General features: G+C 52.7%; 1 protein-coding gene across 3 annotated transcripts in view; it reads left to right on the top strand.

Moving 5' to 3' along the window:
• Positions 1-20,161, top strand: part of STXBP1 (syntaxin binding protein 1) — a 67,482-nt gene extending 47,321 nt beyond the window's left edge. The window contains exons 12-20 of one of the 3 annotated variants that reach the window (XM_086325029.1): positions 239-304; positions 1,284-1,364; positions 3,253-3,391; positions 4,259-4,368; positions 5,706-5,807; positions 7,310-7,395; positions 10,050-10,204; positions 11,728-11,853; positions 18,202-20,161. In XM_086325029.1, the coding sequence (XP_086181155.1) occupies positions 239-304; positions 1,284-1,364; positions 3,253-3,391; positions 4,259-4,368; positions 5,706-5,807; positions 7,310-7,395; positions 10,050-10,204; positions 11,728-11,837 (849 nt within the window). In that variant the 3' untranslated portion in view covers positions 11,838-11,853; positions 18,202-20,161. Of the gene's footprint in view, positions 1-238; positions 305-1,283; positions 2,272-2,452; positions 3,392-4,258; positions 4,369-5,705; positions 5,808-7,309; positions 7,396-10,049; positions 10,205-11,727; positions 11,854-18,201 lie in introns of all 3 variants that reach the window. The other 2 variants (XR_015136302.1, XM_086325030.1) reach the window with 2 other exon arrangements.
• Positions 20,162-20,262: the final 101 nt, after the last annotated feature.

The raw sequence follows: 20,262 nt of genomic DNA, 5'->3' as shown, positions 1-20,262 counted from the left end.
TGAGGTCTGTTCCCCACCTATAAGATAGTCACAGTATTTGGATCAGTAATTTTTTGAGCCAGAGACGTGGAAATCTAAACACACATGATCTTGTGTTTAACTGGTGCATTTGGGGGGGTTACAGAACATGTGCTCAGGAGTCCGGTGCTAGCTGCTGTCCTGTGCTGGGCCCACCCCCCGGCCACCCTCTTAGCTCAGGGCCATCGGAGTGAGACGATGTGCTTCCCTCTCCCCACAGACCACCATGCGGGACCTGTCCCAGATGCTGAAGAAGATGCCCCAGTACCAGAAAGAGCTCAGCAAGGTATGTTGTTACTGCTCCTCAGTCGCTCAATTGCGCCAGACTCTTTGCGGCCAGAGAGCAAGGTATGATGATCCAAAATGATCCATTTTATTATGAATATAAACAGCTGCAAAGACTCCTCAAAGCCCCGTGACACTCACGGATTGATGGAAATCCACAAGTTTTTAGTCATCTGCAGTTTTTAAAAATGTAATTTATTTCTGGCTGTGCTGGGTCTTTGTTGCTGTGTGGCGAGCGGGAGCTCCTCTCTAGCTGCAGTGTGTCGACTTCTCATTGTGGTGGCTTCTGCTGCAGAGGACGGGCTCCAGGGTGTGTGGGCTTCAGTAGTTGCGGCACGCAGGCTCGGTAGTTGTGACTCACAGGCTTAGTTGCTCCACAGCATGTGGAATCTTCCCAGACCACGGAGTGAACCTGAGTCTCCTACATTGGCAGGTGGATTCTTGACCACTGAGCCACCAGGGAGGCCCCCATCTTCAATTTTTATTAGAAAAAAAAATGAAAGTTGGGGAAAGAAAGTTTATTTCCTAAGACTTTTTTCTCTCTGTATCCTTCCAATTCCTTACCCCATGGGCCTGCAAGATTGGGCTCAGAGGAGGTCACGGTGATCTGGGAGTCACGCAGTGCTCTTCTGCCTGTGTGTTCCTCACTCACTGCCCGAGTGGTCACTAAATCCAGCCCTAAGGAGAGGGGTATTGAGCGCCACCTGCTGGAGGGAGGAGTATCACAGGATTTGTGGACACAGTGAAACTGTCACACCACCCTGCCCCCTTAAAGGATTTCTCCTTCCTCTTGACTCTTGTAGGTGTTTCTGTCCCTCTGCCTGACACACAGTTCTCTACTTGAACGCATATTTCATCTCCTTTATGAGGCTGGGGACTCCTAGGCACCTAGCACCGTGTTCATACTTAGCAGCTACTCAGCAAATGCTGCGTGAGTCAGTGAGAGATTCCCTGACCACACACTCTCTATTTTGTCCTAGTATTCGACCCACCTGCACCTCGCCGAGGACTGTATGAAGCATTACCAAGGCACTGTGGATAAGCTCTGCCGGGTGGAACAGGTAGGGCCCTTTCCTTCTCCTTCTGCCAGGCTGGTTTACTTGCCCAGCTGAATGTTAACGTCTTACCTTGAACATCCCGCAGAATCATAGGAAATAGAAATGGGAAAGCCTGCTAGATCCTGTTGTTTCAACTCTGGAGCCAGTGCAGTTCCTCTCAATGGTAGGGACTAGAGTGGTCCGGAATGCCGTGCCGTTTGGGGTTTGCATGTCTGACTTTGCAGATGCTCCCTGAAATAGCAGAAGAGACTTATGTGGTGCACTGAGCCCTGCACTGACAGAGCTGGCTGGATATTAACTCTTGAGTGTCCTTTCCTCCTGCTGTGGCCGCACCAGCTTGGAGACCTAGAGGCCGAAAGCGGGCAGTGTAGCCGAAGGACAGAAATCCGCCCACGGCCTCCCTGATCACAGTTACCATCAGGGTTCTGTCCCTGTCACTGATTCGTTTGATGTGCTTGTTTTTCTTTTCCTCTGTGAAGGGATATAACAAAACTGCCACATTTTCCAGGAGTGTCGTGTGGAATCGCTAATCCTGGCGCTGCATTCCTCATGTGTGATAATTCTCATCCAGGGTCCACGTCTAAGGGAAGGGGGGAATCCCATGATGTGAAACCTCAGCCAAAGGGTCTCTTTTCACAGAAAAAACAACTCATGTTCTCAGTGTGAGGCTAAGATCTAAATCCCCTGGTTTGATGTGACAGGCTGGGGTTAGGTTCCTAAGATGAGCTGTGATTCGTGGACTCTCTCAGTGGTCCTGCTGAAATCCATCAGTTTCACAGGGATCTCTGCAAACACAAGGCGTCCTCACCATCAGAACATGACTCTCCAGAAGACAGGTTATCCCTGGACCGGTACAAATGCAGTTGAGATTCTCCCTGGGAAGTCTACATTTTTTCAGAAGTGCCCAGAGGTATTTGTTGAACTAGTAACATTCAATTTGACTTTGAGGGAGTATTAGGGTCAGTCCTGCTGTGCAGATGTCTGTTGAGGCTTCACTGAGGGCTGAAGGGGCCTCAGAGGAGGGGGGGCCCTGCCTTCCTCTGATCCAGGCTGGGTAGAGATACCCCAACTCGAGATCATACTTGTTGCAGGCTCCTGGGATTTTGAGAGAAAAAAGGCAATCTTCTGGCAACTTCTGTAAGAGCTACAGAGAAAGTTGCAGAACAAGACCAGATGGTTCTGGATGTGCCGAGACCTACGTGCTGCTTTCTCGGGCCTGTCGAGAACGGATCTGCCTCTTGCCTGAGTCATGGGCGATGGGGGGTGGCAGACACTATGCTTACTCCACTCTTTTTCATCAGTTCTGTTGTCAGCTTCCCCTTCCTTCATCTCCCTCAGTGAGATGTACAGGTTTGGAAGCCCATGTTTTTTCTCTTCCCCCTAAAAGTGTTGGAAGATTAAAAGCAGAGTTTTTAAAAAATCCAGAATAGTTTTTAAAAAAAACTCCCCCTTCTGTGCCAGGGGAAGCACAGCAGGAGGAGTCTAGCCAGGCAGAGGCACCTCACAATACTGACGCTTTTCATCCCCTGAAGCCCCGAGCCCTCTGCAGGGCTGTGTCCCTCCTGGGGACCTACCGGGATTGAGGCTTTCCCTGAGGAATCAGCTCAGGCTCACTGGCACTCACCTGGAGGGAAAAGCCTACCTTTCAACAACATGGCAAATCTGTGTGGTCTCTGGTTTTGGAAAGTGAAACCTGGGGCTTTCCTCAGCTCTTACCGATGTCATGGAAACCCGTGCTGATTAACTGCAGCATGTGGGGGAGCTCAAGCACCTGTCACTGACCTTCCCCAACCAAGCCACACATTACAGACATCCACGGACAGCCCGTTTTCTAATAGTTACCGTCTATCCAGACTGTTGCCATGGGGCCAACACGGTGTGTTTTCTGCAGGACCTGGCCATGGGCACGGATGCTGAAGGGGAGAAGATCAAGGACCCCATGAGAGCCATCGTCCCCATTCTGCTGGATGCAAATGTCAGCACTTATGACAAAATCCGCATCATCCTTCTCTACATCTTTTTGAAGAATGGTAGGAACAGCCGGATATGACAGAGGAGACAGGCCCTTTCTTGGGGAAAATGAGGCAGCTGGGAGGGAGAGAACAAAGTGAAAAACAGCTCAAGAGACAAGGAAAAGGGTGTCTAATAGGAAGGTCCGAGGGGCTCTTTACAGCTGGAGAAATGTAGGCAGATCAGCTGCAGCTAGAGGCTGTGTATCCCCCAGTGATTCTAGAGTTAGTCAGAGGGACAGGATAATGAGAAGAGGGCTGGGTGAGGACAGCAGGGAGAGTCTATCAGCTGTATAGCCAGTTTATTAGAGCATTTCTGCCAGAGACTTTTAACTTACCCCACATTTGTAATCTGTGCCTTTATTTATTTGTTTTTATTTGGCTGCACTGGGTCTTGCTGTGGGATGCGGGATCTTTAGTTCACCAACCAGGGATCAAACCCAGGCCCCCTGCACTGGGAACCTGGAGTCTTAGCCACTGGACCACCAGGGAAGCCCCCAATCTGTGCCCATAAATAAGGGATCTTTATGCACATATAGTTGCCATAAGTGTCCACTGTGCAAAAAGATGGACACAGAGACTCTCTTGTCCAAGCTGACTGTGACGTGGGCCCGGGATGGTGGGGACGGCTGAGAAGCAGGAGACGGATGGAAAGACAGGTCAGGAGGGGCAGTTGCTGGTGGTCATAGCCCAGGACAGAGTGGCTAGAGTTGAACAGGAGTCCTGGCCCTGCCTTGTCTTACAGTAAAGTCGATACATTGAGCGGATTAGTTCCCACTGATGCCAAGGAGGAGAGGGGGCGCCATCCCCCACCCCAGGCACTTGGCTCTGCTTCTGAGTGTGCGATGCACAGTGGCTGGTATGGTGATCAGGGTTTTGTTCTTGCAGGCATCACTGAGGAAAACCTGAACAAACTGATCCAGCACGCTCAGATCCCGCCGGAGGACAGTGAGATCATCACGAACATGGCACACCTCGGGGTGCCCATCGTCACAGACGTGAGCGCCAGCCTCGTGTTGTGGGGGAAGCCCAGGGGAGGCGGCAGCTCTCATCTCTTCTCCCCTAACTTCCTTAACACAGCTTATGATACACACACTCAACATCGAGAAAGAAAAAATCAGAGGAAGGCAGGTGTAGAGGTATAAACAGAATCATGGTGTAGTGCCGGGAAGCCAGGCGGGCACATCAAAGAGGCACCATGTGGTCTCGAAGCTGAGCTGTGCCCGTGAACCAGCCCAAGACACACCAGCTCCATCCTGCGTGTCTTGAGTCAGCCTGGCTCAGCCGTTAGGACATTCAGACTCAGCATCTTCTGTGAGGTTGCTGTCAGGCCGTCTTGAGACCTTTGAGTCTGCTACTCTGGCAATGACTCGGGACCCAGTTGGGGCAGGTTTTAGGGGCCCAACTGGCAGTGAGCTCTAGAAGAGGCTGAGGCGGGAGGGGCCCCCTACCAGGAACCTTGCTTGTAGGAACCCTGCTTCCTGCAGGGAGTCAGTGCTGATAAAACTGGGCTGTAGGTTGGCTCCTTCTGGAATCTTATTAGAGTCAAGAGCTTTGTTCCGGAGCCACCAGACCAGAGACCTGTGACTGGGGGTCATTTAGTGTTCAAGGGACCAAATGAGAATGGAGATGATTCTCTCAGTGCACCCTGTGCTGCTGAAGCAAAATCAAAGGACAGGTCTCACCAGAGCAGGATTTTCTTCTTCTGTTGTTCAGTGGCCAAGTCGTGTCTGACTCTTCGTGACCCATGGACTGCAGCACACCAGGTCTCTCTGTCCTTCACCATCTCCCTGAGTTTGCCCAAACTCAGGTCCATTGAGTCAGTGATGCCATCCAACCATCTCATCCTCTGTCGCCCCCTTTTCCTCCTGCCTTCAGTCTGTCCCAGCATCAGGGTCTTTTCCAGTGAGTCAGCTCTTCGTACCAGATGGCCGAAGTATTAGAGTGTCAGCTTCAATATCAGTCTTTCCAATGAGTATTCAAGGTTGATTATCTTTAAGATTGACTGGTTTGATCTCCTTGCTGTCCAAGGGACTCTCAAGAGTCTTCTCCAGTAATTGACAACAAACTATTTTTTTTAACTTCTTGCCTTTGTAAAAAACGGTTCTTATATGTTTGAGCCACATTGGCCATTTTTTAAGGCATTAAAAAAGAACCAAGTTTGCTCCAGATTCTTGGGCTGGAGCCCACGGGCATAGTCTGGGCTTTTCCAGGAAAACCTCTCCACGTGTTAGCCTTTTTCCAAGGCTGATTCCCCACAGGGAGCCCTGGGACCAGCGGGGCCATGTGGGCCCAGGTGCTGACTCAGAGCCGCCTGTCATGTGTTTGCCTTCAGTCCACCCTGCGTCGCAGGAGCAAGCCGGAGCGGAAGGAGCGTATCAGCGAGCAGACCTACCAGCTCTCACGATGGACCCCAATCATCAAAGACATCATGGAGGTCAGCACAGGCTGGGACGAGGGTGCGAGGCCTGCAGGGCCTGGGGGCTTCAGCCTCACCTGCCCTCAGGTGGCAGTGACACCTGAGGCTTTGCATCTGGGCCTCGGAGGGTTTGCGCAGAGCAGCCCCAGGAGACAGTCAGCCAGACGCGGGTTCCCCAGATCCACATGATTCAGCCCCAGAGTAGGGCCCCCTTGATGGTATTGCAGTGCCTGAAGGTCATATGAGTAGCGAGCTCCACACCGAGGGCACAGCAGCAGGGAGGGCATTCAGAAAGTGACCCCAGGCCCCCCAGCTGCTCCTGTCACATCAGCCAGAGACCCTGGCAAGCACCTTTCTGTTCAGATCATCCCCTGCCTGCACGTTCTCGCTCTCCACCTCCTGAATCCTGCCTTTCTACGAAGTCCCCGTCCGGTCTCACTGTCTCCGCACACTGAGCACCACGTAGCTGAGCGCCCAGCACCACAGAGGCCTCCCTGGCCTCCTGCAGCGGGTGTCAGAGCTGCTCTGTGCGTGTTTGTGTGCCGCTCGCTGGGTTGGGTCATCGTTTTAGACCTTGGCCCTGCGCCCTCTCCTCCCATGTCCTCTGGCACCATGCCTTGTGCACAGATGGTGTTTTGCATCTGTGAAGGGAAGGTAGCCCAGGTGTCCCTCCCTCCCCTCCCCCTTGTAGTTCAAGGTCAAGGAAACTGTAGAACCCTGCCCCACGGGAGCTCTGGAGTGGGGCCTGGAGATGGGCTGTCCAGCTGCTGCCCTTGGACAGGACTGAGGTCCAGAGAATAAAGAGACTCGCCCAGGATCCCTTTGCGAATTCATAGCAGTCCAGGTGTCCCCACTGAATTGTATGCTAAAATAGCTATATTTTAAATATACAGAGTGCGTCAGCTTCCTATTTTTAAATCCCACAAACGGAAAGGATGGGTGAACATGAGACATCTAGAAACCAGTGACATCTTTTTGCCTGGCAGAGTAGGCCAACCCCCCACCTCATTCCCTCCTTCACTCTCTGCTCCTTCTTCCTCTCTCCGCCCAGCCCCCCAAAGAGGCATGTGTGGGTGCCACACAGTAGCTGTCGGGAGTGGAGACTTCTCGGCAGCAGAGGGTGGGGAGCAGTATCCACCCACCAGACAATAGGCCCTTGGAAACCTGTGCGTAGTGGCTACTAGACGGATGCAAGGGTCAGGAGCCTACTGGAGGGATGGGACATTTATAACCTCACATGGAATATAAAGGGGAGAAAAGAGTAAACTGAAAGAGAAGCAAGAAAAGTTAAGTCAGGGTTTTAAAAAAATAACTTCTCTTCAAGAGCAGACCTTTAAACTCATCTCCTTGTATCCGCCGGTCCCAGGGCACCTGCTCCACGCCCAGCAGGGCAGGAGTCACCCCCCAGCAGGCAGAGGAGCTCCTGCAGAGCTGGCCGTGATTGGCTAAGTGACTGGTCCTTGGAATCGTCTTACCTTGGTTCCATCAGCCCTTGTCAAAGCCGTCTCTCTTCTTTCCAGGACACTATTGAAGACAAACTTGATACCAAGCACTACCCGTACATCTCCACCCGCTCCTCTGCCTCCTTCAGCACCACCGCTGTGAGGTGAGGACCAAGTAAGGGCAGAGGGCTGAGCAGGACCGTGTCCGGCTGGACGGCAGCCACACAGTAGTCCTGCCGTGATCCCGAGTGACCTGCGGGAACCCTCCCGCAGCTGCTCGTCACAGGGTGCAGGCCAAGTCCTTGCAGTGGCCCGGGGGGCCCTCCACCTCGTGGCTTCCTGTTCCATCTCGACTCACTCCTTACTCCTCTCTTATTCCTCCTCCACTTCAGCCACATCAGCCTCCTTGCCCTCCCCGGAATATGCCAGGCTCAATTCTGCCTCAGGAGCCTTGGCATTTGCTTTCCCCCCCTGCCTGAAATGATCTGTCCCCAGATACATCCGCATGGCTGCTATCTCCTCCAGGTCCTTAATCAATTATTATTTTCTCCCTTCTTCCCTAACCACCCCATTCAAAATGACAGTACAGCAATCTTCCGAGCAGTATTATTCATAACAGCTCAAAAGTGGGAATGACCCCGCTGTCCCATCAGCTGATGAATGGATAAACAACATATGGTACATTCATACAATGGGGTATCATTCAGCCAAAGATAGGAATGAAATACTGATCCGTGCTACAACCTTGAACCTTGAAAATACTAGGTGAAAGAAGCCAGTCACTAAAGCCCACATATTCTATCATTCTGTCTATATGAGATGTCTAGAATGGGCAAGTCTCAAGAGAGAAGTAGATAAGTGGTTGCTGGGAACAGGGGTGAGGGCTGGGAGACAGGGGTTACTGCTACTAGGTACAGGGTTTCTTTTGGGGGGGTGGTGAAATGGTCTAAAAATGGTCTAAAATTGTGGTGATGGCTCACAGTTCTGTGACTATACTGAACACCAGAGAATTCTACAATTTAAACAAGTGAATTGTATGATACATGAGTTACCTGTCCATAAAGGTGTTACAGAAAATAATGGAAAAATTACAGCCCCCGGCCTTTCCTGTCCATGTGCCTGCTGATGCTCAGACATTTCTCAGGTTGGAGATGTGAGCAGAAAGCAGTCCATGCTTCCATCTCCCAGTCCTCCAGCCCTCTGTGTTTTCTTGGCTGCCCACGATGCCTCATGTGTATGTTTTTGAAAACTCCTCCTCTCATGCACCACCTTGCTGTCTTCATCCAGAAGTCTTTCCTGCTGTGCGCTGTGGGCCGTGTGTCCACGGGCCAGTCCCTGGGACTCACACTGTGAACACAGGTCCCCTTGACTCTCTGCTGCCCTCTTCTGTGTGGCCCAGGTTCCCAGGTCAGACTTTGTAGAACACACACCTCCGTCCCTCTATGCATACTTTCCCTGCCCGTCTTCTCTCTTCACCCCTCTTCTGTCGGGACTCTCAGGCCTGCATGGCACATTCCCCCACCCCGATGCCAGTGGAGGCCAAATGTTTATTGCCAACACTGGAGTAGAATGCAAAATCCCCCGTGGTGTCACAGCCAGACTGCCGACTAAGGCAGACAAATGATCTCACAGGCAAAACAAAATGACTGTGATCCTCGGGGCTGGTCCAGGCGGGCTCCCAGGGCCTTCAAGATTTGGAAAGTGACTTCAATGCTGTTGTAAGTCAGGAAGAAGGGCGAAGGTTCCACTGTCCAGAGGAGCCTTGCTCTCCTCATTGTGTTTTGATTTTTGTTTTCCTCATTTTTCTTAACCTGGAAGCAGCCCATTTCTCACTGTTTCTGAGGACAAGGTGAAGGCCCATTGAAAGCCAGGGCAGAGGAGGAGGAACTGGGGAACTGTCTGGCCGCTGAGATGCCCGTCTTTCAGGAGGCAGCTCAGCACCACCTCCTCCAGGAATCCTTCCCCGTTGACACCCAGGTGGTGCTAGATGGCCCTTCCCTGTGCCTGTCCCCACGGCACTGAGCTCCTCTCCATGCAGTGCAAGGCAGACCCTCCTCCTCCCTGCACTGTCCTCGACCCACCACTTCAGTTAAGCCACGAGCTCTTGGGATCTCACTAGGGTTAGCTCCTCGGTGCTGGGGTGGCCCTGTGAGGCCTGCAGTGTACATCTGCCTGGTGAATCAATGTGCCAGCTGCAGACAGGCCCGAGACTATGGTCGCTGCTCCTTCCAGCAGAGTGTCCCAGAACTCTACAACTTGGGAGAGACACCAGGACCATCATCCAGTGGGTGGAGGCGCTGAGCCTCTGGCTTTAAAGCCGACCTGAACCTGTCTGTTGCCTGCTTGTTTCTAAGAGAATGACAGGGTCACAGGACGGGCGCTCGTGATGATTTTTCTCCCAGCAGCCAAAGCGCTTGATAATTTTGCACTGCCGTCCAGTTCAGACAGCACTTGCTAAGCATCTGCTCTGTTTTTAGTCACTGGTGTATAGAAGGAGTCCTATGTCATGGAATGAAAGTGTGAGTTGCTCAGTCGTGTCCAACTCTTTGCGACCCCGTGGACTGTAGCCTGCCAGGCTCCTCTGTCCATGGAATTCTCCAGGCAAGAATACTGGAGTGGGTTGCCATGCCCTTCTCCAGAGGATATTCCCGACCCAGGGATCAAACCCGGGTCTCCTGCATTGCAGGCCGATTCTTTACCGGAATCTGAGCCACCAGGGGAATTACATCATGGAATAATGAAGTATAAATGCTATATATACAGATACACATGATTAACATCCTTCTCTCCCCCTCCCCCTCCCTCCCTCCCTCCCCAGCGCCCGCTATGGGCACTGGCATAAGAACAAGGCCCCCGGGGAGTACCGCAGTGGTCCACGCCTTATTATCTTCATTCTGGGGGGCGTGAGCCTGAACGAGATGCGCTGTGCTTACGAGGTGACCCAAGCCAACGGCAAGTGGGAAGTGCTCATAGGTGAGTGGGCCGTGTTTTCTAGAGGGAAGGGCTGCTTCATGCACTGTGACTCCATTCCACGCTTTGGTGTTTCATCCTATCTCCAGTTCTCCGCTGCCCCTGCAACACTTTGCCTCTAGACACGTCTGTGGACAGCAGCCACGGAGGGGTGAAGGGGCCCTTCCTCAGGTCTGCTCTGCTTCTTGACAAGCGGCAGCCCCACATGGTGGGAAGTGCCTGGTCCCAGGCCCCAACAGACTCAATGTTCCTGCTCTGTCACTGCCACTCGGGCCCCCTCAAAAGTGCCGCCCTCTCCAGGCTGCGATTTCCTCACCCACCAAAATTGGGTTAAGGGCACCCACTTACAGCCTAAATTGGGCCTGGGGTGGAGGGGCATGTCAGTTTCTTGGCCTCGAGCCTCACGTCCGGAAGATGCTCAGTGAACAGGTCAATGAGCCCTGGCCCCGGTACCTGTCAGTTAGAGATACATAGTCCAGGCGTGCAAGCAGATACTGCTCAAAACGTATCCACCTGGCTTCTCGGCTCTGCTGAGGGCTGCCCCAGCCAGCTCCTACCACTTCAGGGTCTATCATATCCCTGCTGGTTTTCCAGAAGAAAGGAAGCAGCTCCTAAGAGCTGACTTAAGGCAGCAGGAGAAGATTTTCCCCTTTTTCATGTCTACAGGAGCCTCCCCAGTTTCTCCGCCCGAAGAGGAAACATTGAGAAAAATCTTTGCTTTCTCCAAATGCCTTCTTTCTTGTGCCCTTAACAAAATGGAGTTGCCTCTGCCCAGGGTGCCTCTTGGCATTAACTGACCAGAGATGACTAGCACCTCCTCTCCTGGCCGGGCCCTGCCCTTGCCCCTTAGCTCAGTAAGAGGTGTCACTTTTATACCTCCACTTTGGGGGGAACCAGTCCACGTGGCCCTTCCTGGGTGCATCAAGACGGACCTGGCACTGTCTTCACAACTCTGAGCTTCCAGATCCCACCATTCAGGGGGGAGATTGCACATCCCCACCCCTACCCCCGGCCCTCCCTACTCCCAGAAGCCTCTCTGGCCACCATTTCTCCCTGGGTTTTCTCCTTTTTTGGTTACATAGGCCCCCCGTGGCGGAGCTCTCTGTGTTTTTGGCTTCCATACGTGTTGCATGAGCGTGTTGGCTAGTTCTGCTCAAACACAGCTCTCCTGGGCCGACGCGTCCCAGCCAGGCTTCGTTGTAACCCCCTCTTCCACGCTGGCCTGACCTGAGGGTCCCTGTCGGGAGGTGGAGACCCGGGGAGACACGGTCACCCGTGCAGATGGGTGGAGAGGCCTGGTGCAGACCGCCGACGCCCGCTATGCGGCCCTGCCCGCTATGTGCTTGCATGCCCGCCCGCCCGCCGTCCTCGCGGCCCGTGTGCGCGTGCGCCGCGTGTGCACCTCGCGTGTGCGCATGCGGCTCGCTCTCTCGCACCTCATTGGCTGCATAAACGTAGGCCTAAGTTGGCATGCTCCTGTAACGTACCTGTGTTCAAGCAGTCAGCCGGCCTCTGTTCTCCCGCAGGTTCTACTCATATTCTCACTCCCACCAAATTTCTCATGGACCTGAGACACCCCGACTTCCGGGAGTCCTCTAGGGTATCTTTTGAGGATCAGGCTCCAACAATGGAGTGAGAGCCAAAGAAACAAAGTAAAAGCAGCTTATTACACGAAAGAAACTCTTCCACTCTGAAGGGTTTTCTTTGATTTATTCCGTCACTCTTTCTTTTCTTTTTATTTTTTTTCCCTTTTCAGTTTATTATTTATTTGATTTTCTTTTAACGAGAAAATGCTTGCAGTTCTTCACACCGATTGAAAATGTGTCCTGATGCTGCCCTTCACCAACCCTGCCCGAGCGCCGCTGGGCTCTGGCTTGCCAGCTCGCTCACGCCACAGGTCACCTGCTGCTCAGACAGCTGCAGCCCCCTGAGCTTTAAATGATCACAACCGCTATGCACAGCCCTCCAGAGGGGGCTGGACATGGAGGGATGCTGCAGGCACGGCACCTAAGCCTGCTGGCTGTGGGGTGAATTCCTGATGATGAGGAAGGCTTGGCACAGGGCGCCGGAACAGACCCCCAGTCTGTGGTAGTTAAATGTGTCAATACATTTTGCCCAGGTCAGGCACTTATCCCAAGGAACAATTTCTAAGGGGTGATGGGGTCGTAAGCCACCTGGTTTGTGGTGAACTCCAGCCACCAGTGGAAAGAGCTGGTGTCTCCTGGTCTAGGGAAAGCGGCACTTACTAGCCATTTGCTCTTTCGGTAATGGCTTTTAATTCCCCTGTGGGTCCTTCCAAGAGTTGAGAAGCATACCCCTCTCTGCAGCTGGAGTCTCCTAGTCAGATTGAGAGCCTTTGGGTAGAAATCTGTTCTCAACACTATGTGCTGTTTTGAAGAGCGTATCCTCTCCCACGAGCTCATGCCTTTATCTCAGTTACCTGGGAACCTGTTGTGGGTTTGGTAGGTTATCCAGGTTTTATTCTTGCCCTTGAGAGAGTAAGAGTTCCTTGCTCTCTCTTTTCCACTCTTCTATCGTGCTGGGAACCTCCCCAACCTGTTCAGACGGCAGACTGGCCCCAAAGGCCTCACTGCAGCATGCGTCGTTTCTCAGCTTCACTACACACTGTGATGAGGCCACATCTTGTGTGCATGCCCTCCTCTACTCCACTGACCACGGACCCTGGAAATGTCCCCTCCCCCACCCCCACCCCCAGGCTGAGATGTGCCCTGTGAGCCACCTGTGAGTGAGTAGCAGACAGACCAGGACTCTAGCCCCAGCTTGGCCACAAGCACCTGTGTGAGTGGGGGAGGTTACTCCCACTGGGCTACAGAACACAGGGAGGCTGGATCGCAGAGCCCCTCGGACTCTGTGATGCCGTCGTTCAGTTGGAGACTCAAACCAGGCAGCCCTGCCCCACTCTCTGGCAAGCCCTCCCTCCATTCTCTGGGGAGTGAACATCAGAACCCTGGCTGGGTAATGTCAGAAGTATGCTTGTTTATTTTATAAAGAATGAGCTCCATCTATGAAGGACCTGCTCTAAAGGTTGGCCCTTGAGGCGGGGTTGTTCATCCCTCTTTCTTTGCCTTGGCGGAGAGATAGCTGCCCCGGGGCAGTAGGGAGGTGAGGAGCAGCAAGGGCCTGCAAGCCAGGACAGTGAGGCTGGCCGTGGCGCTGGGCTATCTGCCATCCTGCCCAGGCTGCCTTTGCCTAGAAAACGAGGCCAGTGGGTGATGAATAAAAGCAAGTGTTAAAAAAAAAAAGTCATCCTTAAGAAGCACCTTGATAGGATGGTAATCAGAGAGATCTGGTTCTCATGCAGATGGCAGGTAGGTGGACAGCATTTGCTGTATTTCGAGACTTCTCAAAGGACATGCGGAGAAGGCAGTGGCATCCCACTCCAATACGCTTGCCTGGAAAATCCCATGGGTGGAGGAGCCTGGTAGGCTACAGTCCATGGGGTCGCTAAGAGTCGGACACGACTGAGTGACTTTGCTTTCAGTTTTCACTTTCACGCATTGGAGAAGGAAATGGCAACCCACTCCAGTGTTCTTACCTGGAGAATCCCAGGGACGGGGGAGCCTGTTGGGCTTCCGTCTATGGGGTCGCACAGAGTCGGACACAACTGAAGTGACTTAGCGGCAGCAGCAGCAAAGGACATGACCACAGCCCTGGCAGACCCCTTGCAGAGTCAGAAAGAATCACAAACCCAGACCCCAAGGGTTCCTGCTCGGATTTGTCCTGGGATTCCTTGCAATCGGAGACACCTCTCCTTTGCTTTCTCCGTTTTACATTCAATCAGCAGAGAGTGTCTTGGCTGCCATTAGAGCAGAGAGAGCACTACAGACTGTATGTTCTTGGCTTCTGAGATGCTTTATTGGGCAGCGCTGTATTTTAGAGTTCAGTTAAGAAAAATCGAGGCACAGAGTCCTCATCCCTGCTACTGCTAAGTCACTTCAGTCGTGTCCGACTCTGTGCAACCCCATAGATGGCAGCCCACCAGGCTCCCCCGTCCCTGGGATTCTCCAGGCAAGAACGCTGGAGTGGGTTGCCATTTCCTTCTCCAATGCATGAAAGTGAAAGTGAAGTCGCTCAGTCATGTCCGACTCTTAGTGACCCCATGGACTGCAGCCTACTAGGCTCCTCCATCCATGGGATTTTCCAGGCAAGAGTACTGGAGTGGGGTGCCATTGCCTTCTCCAAGTCCTCATCCCAGGGAAGTTAAAAAGCAGATGAATGTCCAGCCTGCCCACTTCTGTTGTAATTGTCCAAGTGACTAAAGCCTAGAACAATACAGGGTGTTGGAGAGGCAGGGTGGTGTCCCACACATCAGTGTGAGCAGAAACTTAGCTTTTAGAGATGGGTTTAAATGGCAACCCACTCTGGTACCCTTGCCTGGAAAATCCCATGGACTGAGGAGCCTGGTAATCTATAGTCCATGGGGTCGCAAAGAGTCGACTGAACGACTTCACTTTAACTTTCATTCAATTTTTAAGGGCTTCCCAGGTGGCACCGGAGAAGGCAATGGCACCCCACTCCAGTACTTTTGCCTGGAAAATCCCATGGATGGAGGAGCCTGGTAGGCTGCAGTCCATGGGGTCGCTAGAGTCAGACACAACTGAGCGACTTCCCCTTCCCTTTCCCCTTTCCCTGCTCAGCAGTGAACGTGGGCCCAGGAGTGCTCTCCTGGGCTCTGTGTGTGGATGCCAGTGTTGTGCTCCACCCTCCTGGCCCCTCCCTCTTCTCCTCGCCCCTCCTCCTTCTGGCCCTTCCCTCTCCTCCTGGCCCCTCCCTCTTCTCGCCCCTCCTTCTGGCCCTTCCCTCTCCTCCTGGCCCCTCCCTCTCCTCCTGACCCCTTTCTGTCCTGGAGCTGAGGCCTGCTCCACCTGGCCCTGACCAAAGGGGGAAGGCGTGGATAACTAAGCATATAGATGCCACCAAGTCTCGGCTCAGTCCCCACTAATCAATCCATCATTCCTCCCAACCAAGAAATGAAATATTTTGATCAGCTCTGCACCTTGGTGCTGTGGATGGTTTATGTTAAAAGGATTGACTATTAGCGAATGTCCAGAAAACGGTCAGAAGCTAATGAAAGGAGCTGCAAGGCCGACTTAGACCTATTACACAGCACTTACAAGGGGAAGAAGTTTTTTTGTTTTGTTTTTATGTTGAACACTTTGCTTTATTTTAGATCAAGGTCAGATAAGTTCCATTTTTTCAATGGGACTCAGATTTGAATCTGAATTCAGAGCTGACCCAGTGCCCAGCTGCTGTTTGAACATTGCCTTCCACATCCCCTCCCAGGGCAGGAGGCCACAGGGCCCCCAGAATCAACAGCAGAGGCATGGCTTCTAGGCCTGGCTGTGCCACCAACATGCCCCACCGGCATGAGCATCTTTTTCTCATCTGTAGGATGCCGGTGGGCAAGGCCACTGTCTTCCCACACCTGGCAGATCATCTCACTCACCTGGGCTGCTCTTAAATGTGCAGTTTAAACCTACTATTCCCTGACACTGCCCTCAATAGTCTGAGTCTGCAGGATTGATTCGGGCAATTCCAGAACCAGCTGGATCAGCTGATCTGTCAGAAGTCTTCTGGTTTTCAGATGCTGTCAGTGAGGAGGAAGGATTTTGTCCTGGCAGAGCTCACTGTGACCACAAGCTTTGACAGTCTTTGGATGACTTTGTTTTGAAGATCACCGTTCACATTTCAGATTTGCGGTTATGTAGGATAAGGGGGACCCTCGGAGTGGTTCTAGAGGGCCTGCATGGTCGGCCACCTTTGGGTTCAAGTGAGAACGTTTGCAGTGTTTGTGGTGCTGAGAAGTTTGACCAGGGTATTAAGTTTGATCAGCATATCGCTGATTGCGTGGCAGGAATGGGTCTCAGGTGATTTCAGATTAACACCAGCTGGTCTGCATCCTTTAAAGGGACAGGAGCATGCCTGTGTGAGGAGCCCTAGAGGCCTCACTGGTTACCTGATACTCTTGGTCCTGGCTCAGATCATAAGGAATCTGCCTGCTAATGCAGGAGACCCGGGTTTCATCCATGGGTCAAGGAAATCCCCTTGGAGACAGGAATGGCAGCCCACTCCAGTATTCTTGCCTGGGGAATCCCATGGACAGAGGAGCCCGGAGGGCTACAGTCCATGGGGTCGCAAAGAGTAGGGCACGACAGAACGACTAACACTTTCACTTGGTCCTGGATGTTGTCTGTTTTCAGTGAAAGACTGGGAGCACCAGACGATCAGATAATATCCAGTTCTAAAGAATGAATTCCTTCACCTCTTTTTGGCCTCCCCCCAGCCCTGAATCTGCACGGAAGCAAGGTTAGGAAGCACGATGGTCTAGACATCTGATCAGAGGCCTTTTGATTCCCCTTTAAATCCAGTCTTTCCTCTTGTTTCCTGGAATCCAGTGGATGGCTGTCAGGGAGGACGTTAAGGATGGTTTTTCTGGCATGTGCATAGCCTAGGAAGCCCCCAAGGTAATCCCAGCCTAGAGTTCCCAGCAGCCATCTCTCAGCTGTAGATACCTAAACTGCATCGAGCTGAGACTTGGAGACTTTCATTCTGCCAGTGGTCCTGGTCAGAATTTGGTAACATTTATTCCTATTACCTCATCTAGGGATGAGGCCTTTGACCTTTAGGACCTGCAGGAAGATTCATAAGGTCACAGAAATGAGTGTCTTCGAGGGAGACAGGGACACCCTGTTGAAACTGGTGTCGCCTTTGCCAAAGGAGCCTTGAGTCTGCAGACAGAGTCAGCTTGGGCACAGGGCTGGCACGGGCTGCACGCTCGCTCGGGACATCACGCTCGGCCCCTCAGGGAAGCAGCCAGGAAGGGACTGGTTCCTTACTCAGAGCAGTGGCTGGGGCTTGAGCTGCAGAGAAGTCTCTCACACCAGAGACGGCTTCTCCAGTGTTCTCCTGGTCTGCAGTGCCAGCCGTCAGGTCAGCTGCGCAAGTAGCGGTCAAAGGCATACAGACCCTGCTATTTGGAATTACTCCCCAGGATCCCACCAAAGCCTTCTTCTGCCCGCCTTCAGGGTGGAAATCTGGCCTCCTGTGGTTTCTGGTCCCCTCTTCCCAGGAAGGCCTGCACCCTTGCCCGCATCTCCAGGGAGGCACATTTTCAAGGACGGGTCTCTTTTGTTCAGTTCTCTCCCACCGGGATCTCTTTCTTTGAAGCCTTCTGCTGCATGCGTGCAGGCGTCATGCTCACACACCAGTCACTTCTGTTGTTTTTGAGTAAGTCCATGTCCTAACCACACGATCCATGCATCTTTTTTTACTGCACTTATTAGATCTCTCTTTATGAAAAAGGACTTCATTTATTTTTATTTTTTTTATTTTTGCAGTAGAATTATATCTAATTCCATTAGCTTAAATTTTTGCAAGCATTTCTAACCTCTTACAATGTGCGGGTCTCTGCAAGGTAAGGCCTCAGGTTCCCCGGCCCTCCCCCTTTCACACCTGAGGTCCCTCCCACCATGAAGCCCCAGCCAGCTGGCTCCCCGAGCACGGTGGCTTCCCCTGGGTGCTCTGTCCACCCCCTTCCTTCCGACCTGGACCTCTCTTTCCACACACAGCCCCCCTGCGAACCGCTGCCCTGTTCACCCCCCTCTTCCCCGCCATGTGGTTTGGCACTTCTCTCCCTGGCTTCACCTTGAGTTCAGGAGAGAATTAGAAGGATGGCTGCCCTGTCCCCTGGGAGACAGCACTGAGCCCAGCTGGAGAGACAGCACCTTCCTCGGTACAGCCCGGGGGACCCTGCCTGAGCCAGAGGAGGTGTTCTGTTCACCCATGACCCCCAAATGTCTCCTGGGCCAGTTGTGATGTGGCCCCAAACCCCAGCCCCCACCCCCCTCTCTGTGTCCACTCGACCGAGGCCAGGGGAGGGGAGGGGGCGGCTGCAGCTGTGGGAATGGACAAGGGCAGGGGAGGGGAAAAGTGTTTGAAACCAGAGGCGGCAAGCTCACAGGTGTTTTCTGCCTCCCCAGGATCCACGCACATTCTCACCCCACAGAAACTGCTGGACACGCTGAAGAAACTGAATAAAACAGATGAAGAAATAAGCAGTTAAAAAATAAGCCGCCCCTCCAAACAAAACCGAACCCTCTCCCCGAAGTGCTCGCAGCCCCGACCGCCTTGGTCCCTTTGCTGACCCCTCCTCCCTCTACCGCCTCCCCCAGCTCTGCACGCCCGGCCGGCACTGTCGCCGCTGCGTTCTCGTGTTTGGTGATGCCCTCTTCTTCTTGTTTGAAACAAAAGAATGCATTGTTTTTTGATTTTTTTTCTTTAAGAGTCCCTTCTACGTGTATCCTGGAGGAGACGTTTGGGACGAGGGCCATGCTGCCATCGGGTTCCTGGAACCGTTTAGGGTGAATGGACACCTCCTCCCCATTAGTCAGGATTTTATGACCTTGTACATAGCCCAGCGTGACGTGTGCACATTTGCTTGCATATGGGAAGGTAGACGTTTGGGTGTTTTTAAGAACCCATTTGGGGTCGCTCCTGTTCGTGTTGGGAATCACTGAGCTTTCCATTCTTGGAGTATGTCAAACTGAGGGTGTCTTTTCTCTTCACTCCAGTTCCTCCCCCTCGGTGCCGGCTCTCATTCACGTGAGCTTGGAAGTGAAGCTCAGGTGACATCTCGAGAGGTTTGCACTGGAGCCAGCCTCTGCTCTCTCCCCGCAAGGGGCTCACTCCCCCCATCCCCCGGTGCTGGGGGTGGGGGGTAGGGGTTGGGCCACAGGAAGTCGGGCTGGGTGCCCTGTCTCAGCGCCCTCCCTGGCCACAGCCACAGCGCTGTGGTCCTGTCTGCGGTCTATCACCGTGCCTGGATGAGAGAGGAGCAGGCTTCCACTGGGGACCTGGGTCTCCAGTTAGACCTGCTCCTTCAGACCCCATCCTTCCCCAGGCATCACCCCCGACACCACCACCAGAGCTCCTCTTTCTTAGTGAGGTCAGCTTGGGTAGAGCTTATGGCTCAGCAACGGACTAGGACTGGGAGGGTCCTGCAGGCTCCTGGTTCAGAGGTCCCTTTCCTGTCCGTGCCCCTGAGGCTTCAAACTACACGAAGAGTAGCCTGCTGGCTTTACACAGACCCCAATCGCACCCCAGATCATCCTCTGTTTAAGATACTCCCTAATACTTTATTTTGTGTAGTGTGGGGTCATTTGTCATCATGCTTGTAAGAAGAAAACAATCATTTTACTCTGTATAAAGATGTAGCTGTATAAAACTTAGCTGTTGATGCAGAAATCAAAGAGGCCAATGCAGGAAGGATGTCTCCTCATCCTCAGGACTCAGCGGCTCGTTCTCCGGAAGGGAGCGCACTCTTTTCTGCTGCTGCTGTGAACTATAACGACAGTGGAAGTCACAAAAAATGTCCCGCACCCACCCCCCACGCCCTTGAACCCCCCCAGACCGTGTGTGTATATTACTGTCTTGTGGCATTGTCGTTGCAAACGTGTGTGTGCTAGTTCTCCGCTACCCCCTCCCCTTTCAGAATATATCCTCCACCCGCCCGTTAGGTGCATCGTGGCGTTCTCTTCTCAAGGCTTTGAAATCTTCCCCCTTTGCACTCAGATTAGTTTTCAGGTCTGTGTCCCTGCCCCCCTGCCCTTCCTTACAAGATCTTATTTCCTTAGGACAGACTGTAAGGACCTGCCTTGGTTTCTTCCTGTTAAAACTGCTTGTTTTGTCCCCTTCCCTTGACCAAACGACGCTCATGCTTCAGGACCTTGTTTGTCCAACACGTTGGTTTTCCTTTCTCTGTTATTTATATAAAAAATAATTTATCAAAAGGATATTTTAAAAAAAGCTAGTCTGTCTTGAAACTTGTTTACCTTGAAATTATCAGAATCTCAGTGTTTGAAAGTATTGAAGCACAAACGTGTATCATCTCTGTACCGTTCTGTACTAAAGCACTCGAGTCTAATAAAGAAATAAATCAGCGCCCGTTCATGGTGTCCAGGGTGACTCGCCACCCGGTTTCTCTTGGGGAGCAGGAGGAGAAAGGCTTCATCGATGGTCCAGTGGGGAGGAGCCCAGCTGCC

Source organism: Bos grunniens, chromosome 11 (assembly GCF_055505025.1).
Source record: "Bos grunniens cultivar Pamir isolate PY7600 chromosome 11, Bosgru_T2T1.0, whole genome shotgun sequence".
Lineage (NCBI taxonomy): Eukaryota > Metazoa > Chordata > Mammalia > Artiodactyla > Bovidae > Bos > Bos grunniens.
Note: the sequence above shows the minus strand (reverse complement) of the source record. Positions and strands in the feature narration are given on the sequence as shown.